The following is a 10,000-nucleotide window of genomic DNA, read 5'->3' as shown; positions in this document are numbered from 1 at the left end:
GAGGTAGAAGTGATACGAGATGCAAAAAAATATATATATACATATCAATCACCATGAATCGATAGTCTTATATAGGAATGAAGAATATAGACGAATTCTACGAATCTATATCATATGAGAAGGAAAATAAAACGTTCTAGAAGCAGAATAATGAGAAGCAGACTCATCTTTAATAACGAATGACTGTTGAATCCATGAATCCTTTATCAGCGAGATGAAGAATGACTGAACTTTACAATCCCCCCCACGAGAAAACCATGGATTAGGAAGGCATATTTGACAGCTTCAAATTTGTCATCGTAAATCCTTCTTTACAGGCCGATTTTCTGTTACCTCCTGAGAGATCTGCCTTTACTCAGCTCGTGATTAATAATGAAACGGGAGTTCGACCGAATACCAAACAAGGTTAATATTTCTTAGGGAAGAGGAAGCTGTATTCATTTATCTTACCCTGTATCTATGGAATGATCTATCTATCTTCTCTCTCCTCTCTTGTTGCTTTTACCTCCTTTTCTCTGTCTTTTCCTCTTCCCTTTTCTCCTATTCCTTGCGTCCCTCGTATGAGTTACTATATGAACGTCTTCGTTACCGTTCTGAGGATGTCTCTCTGAAGACAAGAGCGAAATGACTGACACCAGATATGAACTCGTAGAGCATTTCCTTGGCATCCAGACGATGAGAATAAATCATGGTAGGTCGGTTATGTACCGAGTAGTTCCTCTTGGCCTCCACGAAGTTAAGGCGGCTATCGCGATATAAATACCGTAGGATTAACCCCGAGCGGGAACTTTATTAATTAAACTGGGATGAGCCTCTTGAAGGGGATGTTTTCGTCAGTTCGTGGGGCAATATCACGTCATTTTGTTCAGAGTTAACTATATTGTTGAAAGAAGAGCTACTGCCACTTGTGTCCGCCAGAATCACTGGCTCAAAACTGCATTCAGAACGAGCCATAATTCTGATGCTATGGAGGAGTCACCACTCCATCAAGTGCTCTCGCTCCCCCTTGTCCCTGCTCCACTCTGGGTATTATGCAGCGACGAGGGACTGTATGTTTTTTTTCACTCTTGTTTGTTTTCTTGATTTAGTGGTCTGGTGGTGGGTCGGTTCTGGTCGCGGACGAGACTGGTGGTGGTATATTTTGTCTATCTCCACCTGCCTCTCAGAACTATGTCTGTTGGGCTAGATCCACCTGCCTAATGAATGCTCGTCTGATGGGCTACAACCACCTGCCCTTCTGTACCTCGTTTGATGGGGCTACAGCCACCTGCCTGCCTCCCGGTACAAGCTGGATTCATACCAAACACCCATTCAAAATGGGCCGAGATGATGGATGCTCTCGTGGCCTCCTCAGCAGTCTAGATATAGATTGGTATTGAATGTATAAGTGGCGGTTTAACACCTCACATTGCAACACGTTAAGCCTGACGAGCATCGAAAACCTGAGAGTGAGTGGCTGAAGAATGCAAGCTGAAATTTCGACGGTGTCATGACGCAAGGCTCCCACAAATGTCTGGGCGAACATCTGGCGTAGCAACACCAAGAGCAGGTCTTCTGGGTGAAATACAACCTCGCTCGATGGATGAGACGCTTCGAGCCACACCTGGGGAGCGTTGCACTTCGTGGATGTCATGAACGCAGGTCATTACACTTCCAGCGGCCAAGTCACTCTTACCATGGTGTTGCGTACCTCACACGTCAGCTGTGAGGCACAGTTTACCATTTTGCTGTAAGCCCAGCCACCAGCCAGATGAAGTGGATCCACTCAACAGGCAACTGCGGTCCACGAACCAGGCCTAGATTGGCTAGGGGACCGGGTGGCACCCTGTGTTCCACAACGCCACCATCAGCTCCAAAAATGTTCGACCATAATGTTACGACAACGGCCATTTACTGATATCTGAAAAGCCATTTAGGTTTATCACGTTTGAAATAAGAGGACGCTGATGGTTGGATTTTTATATGCCATATATTTCATGGTATTGAAAGTACATTGGGAATTACCTGTGTATATATATATATATATATATATATATATATATATATATATATATATATATATATATATAATCGTACGTTTTCAGTGAAACGTTAGACGATATGACAATGGCAATTCCCAGTGTTGGAAAGAACACAACAGTCTGGAGCTGAAACGCACCTGCTCAGGGCAATTAGTACACAATGTTTACCCCCAGCTGTGTCGTCTGTGTATTGATTTACAAATCGTCGACAGTCCTTTGTTTACATTTGGTGATATCCATACGACTCGTATCTGCCGAGATGATAAACGCTCACTGGTTTCTGTAAAGAGACTTGGATTATCGATCTACCATAGACCTAAATAAGACTTTTTGATTAATCATGGCGATGCGCACGACGCACACTTTCGTCTGGGAATTGATACATTATCAAGTATAATAGTAACGTGTGTTCCAGCATTATCTAACGAAATGATTATGCTCAAGGACGGGGGTTATAAAGGCTTATGCACGTACAGGAAGAGAAGCAGCAGTAGTAGTAGTAGTTAAACGATTCTGCATTTTAACGAGGGTAATGGGGCTCTTCAGAAACGAGGTCAGGAGATTGAGACAGGGTTGGGAACCGGGTCATGTGATAGTGATGATGGTCAATGGCTGTGATGATTAGTAATGAAAAGCTATTTTTGAGTGAAGTGGACGAGAGAATTCGAGCTGAATATGCTTCTTAATGAGAGCACTGGGATGCAGTGAAATGAGGTCAAGATGTTTGAATTTAAGGAAAAAAAAAGTAAGTGAAATGAGTGATATATATATATATATATATATATATATATATATATATATATATATATATATATATATATATATAACCTCGCAAGTGTCACATTACATTATTACATAACATTACCCTCCTAAGTATTGCGATATATTTTCAATCCACATCGTACCAGCTTTTCACTGTTGATTTTCTCGTCTGTTAAATCCAGAGTACAACTCACATATACAACGATTTATCCCCCGAAACTTCCATCGGGCTATTAAAAAGTTTTGAACGGCCTAAATGCACACGCATATATATATATATATATATATATATATATATATATATATATATATATATATATATATATATATATATATATTTCTCAGCGTTGATTCCGGCGTGTGTGTGTGTGTGTGTGTGTGTGTGTGTGTGTGTGTGTGTGTGTGTGTGTGCGCGCGCGCGGCCGTAAGGTAGAGAGAGAGAGAGATGGGAGGGGAGGAGTCGCTGATGCAATACCTAGACACAGTTTACGGGGGAAAATTTGTGCGCGGTCACTTCAAAGGGCGTTTGGGGGGGATCTCCAACTTTGCGTACACACAAGCGAAAGGAAAATAGAGAGAGAGAGACACACACACAAGCTCATTATTGACCTCCGGTTGTCAGCTTGGGGAGAGCGAGCTACAGTAATTAACCCTGTTTATTGACAAGAGTTTCTGGTCGTTGGCAGACGTGTTCCCATTTTTTTTTTATCCCCGTCTGATATGACGAAAAAGGCTATGTACTAAAGGTGGAGCTCTGTGAGGATGGAGCAGTTCGACGATATATTGGTATAATGATATATGACGACGAGTCATATATCAATTTAACTATATGACGGTAGACCTATGTGACAATATATCTGCTTGATGATATACCTATATGACGATATATCTGTATGACGATATACCACCATGACGATTTATCTGTATGACGATTTACCCATGTGACGATCTGCATAGATTTTGTACAAGGGGATATAATCATTAATCTTAATACCCGTGTTAACATGGCTTGGACTGCTTTATCATGTGCTGGTGATTAACATCGAAACCGGCACTGGAAATGATCCCCTAAGAGTAATACAGTCACTCGACATATGTCTTTCATGCGCGTATCAGCTATTTTGCATACAAACGTTGTGCCAGACTGAAAAGGAGTCTGTTGAATATAAGAACCGTGTTAGATATCGAGAAATGTGTTAATTATGGACACCCGCATACAACATGGGCACCTGTGTTAAAAGCAGACTACTGTGTTAAGTATAGGAACCTATATTGAATACAGATTACTTGGCACCAGTGCTGAATACACGTTACTGTGTTGGACAAAGACGAACGCGTTGAATATAGACAATTACGTTGAATACATGCCCCTGTGGTACATCTAGCCACCTTTGTTGGACTCTGAGTAATCGTGGAAAAGACGTCATTTTCCTAATAACTAACTCCGCTTCATGAAAAGCTTCGTTTTCTACCCTCTTCTCGACTAGGTTTATAAATAACCATGTCCCCCCAACTCCTCACTGTTCCCCGGTGTAGTCATTGCATTGGGGGGACCCTCCTATCCCCTCCTCCTTGACCACCGGTAACGAAGGAGTGATGTGGACGGTGAGGAGGAGGAGGAGGGTGGTGGAGTCTGTGCCTGGCTCGCTAGCTTGCTACCCCAGCTGGCCGGCAGGACACTCAGTCACCCGGCAAGCTAGCGAGCCAGCCCGCGTAGCAACCAGACTTCTAGTGCCTGAGGCACGATGAACAACGCCGTACTGTGACGTAGAGTGCGCGCGTATACATACACACACACACACACACATAAACACATTAACAAGGAATATGTATATAAAGAATGCATTCTCATACACATCGATGTGTACAGAGAAACGTATATGAAGACAATAATGCAACAATACATGCAAAGAACACACAGATATAGTCAAAAGACATATATAGTCAAAGACAAAATCATGCAAAATGGTACGAACAGAAACACACAAAGACCTCATGTACAAGCACAAAAACACACACAAACACACACTTGTATATATAAACACACAAAGACCTCATGTACAAGCACAAAAACACACACAAACACACACTTGTATATGTAAACACATAAAGACCTTATGTACAAGCACAAAAACACACGTACACACACTTGTATATAGACCTTATGTACAAGCACAAAAACACACGTACACACACTTGTATATATATAGAGAAACACAAACCCGCCAGTATGAACACCTGCACATACACAGAAAACACACATACTGTACACATACAGACATATAAACACACACATATATACACGTATAAAGACATGAACACACACACACACACACACATCAACAGTAAAACACCCCACTGCCTTTGGCCGGAAGCAGTGATAATGGAAGGTTCGAGTTGAAAACTTCGAAAATGTGTAGTTTTTTCATGTCATAATTCTAGTCCAGAATCTTAGGACTTCAGGTTTTATCCTGAAGCTCTTGAAGTCAGGCGTTCACATTCTTAGTGAAGCTGAAATGACACACACACACATATATATATATATATATACACACAAGAGAATATTGCAAAGCAAAAAATGCAAAAAGCTACCTTATAATGGTAGAAAGGGGCTACATGCATAATCAACATGCAAATTTCTTCTCTGAAGAAATTTTATTTAACCATTCTTTCCTCTGTAGGTTTTAAGGCGATTTGTTCACTTGAACTGCAGATGGAAGATGACATTCTAGTCAAAGTCATCTGCTTTTATATACTTTGCATATAAGCGTGACTAGAAGTCTAACATCCTTAAAAAGCAAAATACTACTTTGCTACATTCACATATCGTCTCCATCACTCGTACCCCACACTTTCTCCAGATCCAAAACTGCCACGTACAATTGCTTCTGTTTTTGTGGATATGCCGCTCACAAATTCTTCAGAGCAAGCATCTGATTCACACTGTTTCGTACACGCCACCTTTCTTTTAGTCAACGCTCTACTAATATATATATATATATATATATATATATATATATATATATATATATATATATATATATACATATATATATATATATATATATATCCGTTTGTTTCTCTCATACCTAGGCGCATCCGCATACACCCATTCTCTAGATGTCATGTGTAATACACTAAAGCACAGTTTTCTATCCACATCCAGGTCTCAAAGGCCTGTGCATGGTATACCCATGGAGCTTCACATGCCCTGGTTCAGTCTACTGACAGCACGTCGTCCCCTGTAAACCACATCGTTCCAATTCACTTTATACCGTGCACGTCTTTTTTTCACCCATGTTCAGGCCCCGATCGCTCAAAATCTTTTTCACTCCATCCTTCCATCTCCAATTTGGTTTCTCTGTTCTCCTTGTTCCCTCCACTTTTGATACATACTTCCCCTTTGTCAACCTTTCCTCACGTATGCTGTCTAAATGTCCAAACCATTTCAGCACACCCTCATGTGCTCTCTCAACCACACCTCTTTCTTACCCTTTCACTGTTTACTTGATCAAAACACTTCACAAAACATATTGTCCTTAAACGTTTTACTCGACCAAAACACTTCACAACACATATAGTCCTTAAACGTTTTATCTCCAGTACACCCATCCTCCTCCTCAGTTTTATCTATGGTCTATGTTTCCCAACCACATAATAATCATGGGGCCATTTACATTCAAATATAACCATTTTTGCCCTCCAGATAACGATCTCTCTCCAAACATGTTCCCAGAACCTTCGTCCGCCTCACCCACCATATCACTCACTTCTGATTCCATGGCTCCTTTCACTGCCCTATCCATTCCCAGGTAACTAAAATAGTTCACTTCCTCCAATTTTTCTCCATGCAAACTCATATTCCAACTAACCTGTCCGTCAGCACTGCTAAACCCCATAACTTTGCTTTTATTCACATTTATTCTCACCTGCCTCCTTTCACACACCCTTCCAAACTCGATCACAAACTTCTGCAGTTTCACATTCAAATCAGCCACCAGAGCAGCGTCATCAGCAAACAACAACTAACTCACTTCCCAGGCCTTCTTATCCCATACAGACTGCATACTCGCCCCTCTCTCCATCTCACTCACCATCCCATCCATATACAAATCAAAGGACCACAGAGACACCATACACCCGTGCCCCACAGAAAAACCTTCACTTCCAAACATTCACTCACCTCTCTTCCCACTCGACCACATGTCTCACACCTTTGATAAAAGATTTCTCACTGCTTCTTGTAGCCCTCCTCCCATACCGTATATTCTTAGGAATCTTCCACAGGGCATCTCCGTCAATCCTATCCTATGCTTTCCACAGATCCACCTACACAGACAGTGATCCTGAACAACTACATTCAGTTTTTTCATAACTGTAACATAACCTTACCTAGATTCTTATAATTGGTAACGAAACCAAGAGACTGGAATGCGTTACTAAAACAATGATTCAGGCAAGAAGAAAAAAAATAATTGGGTTTAACCACGCCATCGTTGTTAAAATAATAAAAAAAAGCTGAAGCTCCGGACTTTTGAGGGCAGTTTACTGGGAAACGTACTAGGATATGATGAGGCCAAAGTTTGCCTAGTAAGCATGACAGGGTAACGTACGGCAGGGGCGGTAAAGATCTCTTCTAAAAAAGGGGGAAGGGAGGGTGGTGTAGCGTGATCTCAGTCTGGGTGGCAAAGCTGTGCTGAGGGAGCTATTCTAGAGGGGGGTTGGACGACGGCGGGTGGTGGTGCTGAGAGGAGGAGGAGAAGAAGCGAGGATGCTAGACCCGAGTAACTTGTTAGGGTGGGTGGAGAGGAGAGGACTTCAGACAGGAGCGAACTATGGTGGGTGGAATTACCTTGAGATGAGAGAAGAGCTGTACTGAGGAAACTGCGTGGGGGCAGATGAAGCACACATGTCCTGACGCAAATAGGTAAGAGAAGGTACGACGAAGCGGATTGGTGCAGAGAAAAATATTTGAGGGTGGGTAGGCCGAAAACGCTTTTTTTTGGGTAAACTAACTGAATCGCCAAGCAGACGTATCTTGATGGAGGGAATTAATTCAAAGAGAGAGAGAGAGAGAGAGAGAGAGAGAGAGAGAGAGAGAGAGAGAGAGAGAGAGAGAGAGAGAGAGAGAGAGAGAGAGAGAGAGAGAGAGGGGGGGGTCAGAAATAATAAAATGGTGGGGGAACCAACTGAGTGGTGAAGGAAAAAAAAAATGTGCCGAGGGAATTAATCTGAAAGATACGGGGCAGATACGAGCCTCAGCGGCCAACTAACATTTGGCAGAAATGGATCCTGAGGACGCTGTGTTAGAAAACGGCCGAGTATGCACGTTCGCTGCCCCTCTAGGAAGTCTGCAGAACAGCTGCTCTGAAGGACGTACCAGAGAGACAGAAAGGAGCACAGAGTGTTAACTGGGGAGGGGGATGAGAAAGAGAAATGCCGAAAAATCTAGGAAATGACTGTTGGTGTGAGGGGCATAAAAGGAGATGGGGAAACAGTTGACAGATGTAGCGGAATCCTGCTGAGGAAGACATCTTAAGACATCCAGAGAGAAAAGAGCAAGGAGACCCAATCGCTAGATAAAGCTGAAATGTGCTGAGGGGGACTAGCAATTAAAAGAAGGCTGAGGCGAGTCGGAGGGAACCAACTGCCGGATTAATCAGTAATATGCTGAAGGAAGGGGAACAGGAACGAGATAAGGGAAACAATCATTTACGAATGAAGCAGAAATGTGTCGAGGGAAACTAACTAATAAAGGCAGCAGAAACAAGCTAGTGGTGTAGGAGGGGGTGGTGGGTAGGTGGGTGAGTGAACCAATTAACAGTTGAAGCAGAATTGTGCTGGGAGACAATCTCCGAGACAGGAGACAAGAAAATGAGCTTGTGGGGGGTAAAATACATCTTGCCAGATCAAGCAGAACTACGCTGAAGGAACTAATTAAGAAAAGGGAGCTGAAACAATCCGGAGGGGACGTGATTGAGACAATGAAGCGGATCTAATGTGCTCGGGGAACTCTATGAGGAAACAGCGGGGAGGAGGAGGAGGAGCAGAGCTGTGCTTGGGGAGAGGGAGAACTGTGGTTGTGGCCGTGTCCCCCTACCTAAGTGTAGCGGACACAGGGAGTCATGAGTGGTCGGGGGCGTCTGGGTGGCTGCCAGCTCTGAGAGTTCACAGCCGTTCAGCTCCTCACAGGTGACGGGCGGTTCCCCTCTCCGAGTCAATACTGTGCCGGGAAGATTGGAGGGGGGGTGGTCGGGTCACAGCTATTTGGGTGGAGTCAAGGAATTCGGAAGAGGGGTAACGAACCCTTCTTCTTCTTCCCTTCCTTCCAATAACTTCAAAAAGCAGAAAAAAAGTGGGGTTTAACACTCATGAATGGAATATCAATATATACAGACCAGGATGTTCCTTTGGTGTACCGATTCCCCTGTAAGACGTGCTTTTAAGATCATGCGTTGGTGGAGTGCGATGGCAAAGAGTATGGGTCATGTGAATATTCAGGGGGAGAACGTGTTGAGGTATGGGTTGAGTGAAATACTGTGGCTGCGAAGACACAGAAAATGTTGAGTAGCTTTACCCTGAACCTTTTTTTTTTTTTTACCAAGGAAGATATGGGGATGACAAGATGAATTTGTGTTATGTTAGAACCCACAGTGAATGAATGTTTGTCTTTTTTCAGAAGAAAGTGAAAATGAAAACTAGTTACAGAAAATTTATATCAATTTAAATCTAGAGAGAGACAGAGGGAGGTCTGATGACATGTCACAATTTGCCCATAACATTCTAATCAAAGACAATGATTAAGGGACACATACGAGAAAATGCTTAAACGCGACATTCAACCTTATCTATGTATATATAATAAAGATAATACAGAGTTAAAACTAGAAACGTTAACCCATATATGTAAGACCCCGAATATGACAAGAGATGTACCCCCGACGTTAACCCATATATGTAAGACCCCGAATATGACAAGAGATGTACCCCCGACATCAAGAGAAACAAACGATATGTATTATTTCAAGGGTTAGTGGCCCATGTCCCGCACTTCAACATAACAGCCTAAGTAAATAGCGCGGCTTAGCTGTCAGTGGCTGCCACTCATCTGCCACTACCCTCGACTGAAATCACCTGATGGATGAGGTCTGTATCTCGCGTTACAGGCAACACAAGACTCACGGCCAACACGTATCCTAAATACTTTGATGGTAACA

General features: G+C 42.8%; 1 protein-coding gene and 1 long non-coding RNA gene across 7 annotated transcripts in view; one reads left to right on the top strand and one right to left on the bottom strand.

Annotated features, from left to right (window-relative positions):
• LOC139760563 (kin of IRRE-like protein 1) overlaps positions 1 to 10,000 on the bottom strand; it is a 422,115-nt gene that overhangs the window by 10,533 nt on the left and 401,582 nt on the right. For 5 of the 6 annotated variants that reach the window (XM_071683908.1, XM_071683910.1, XM_071683909.1 and 2 more), the window contains one exon: positions 8,884 to 9,006. The exons of the other annotated variant lie outside the window; for it this stretch is intronic. In XM_071683908.1, the coding sequence (XP_071540009.1) occupies positions 8,884 to 9,006 (123 nt within the window). The remainder of the gene's footprint in view (positions 1 to 8,883; positions 9,007 to 10,000) is intronic. 6 annotated transcript variants of the gene reach the window in all.
• Positions 1 to 10,000, top strand: part of LOC139760565 (uncharacterized) — a 279,689-nt gene that overhangs the window by 267,121 nt on the left and 2,568 nt on the right. The window lies entirely within an intron of this gene.

The sequence above is a fragment of the Panulirus ornatus genome, chromosome 37 (genome assembly GCF_036320965.1).
Source record: "Panulirus ornatus isolate Po-2019 chromosome 37, ASM3632096v1, whole genome shotgun sequence".
NCBI classification, from domain to species: Eukaryota; Metazoa; Arthropoda; class Malacostraca; order Decapoda; family Palinuridae; genus Panulirus; species Panulirus ornatus.
Note: the sequence above shows the minus strand (reverse complement) of the source record. Positions and strands in the feature narration are given on the sequence as shown.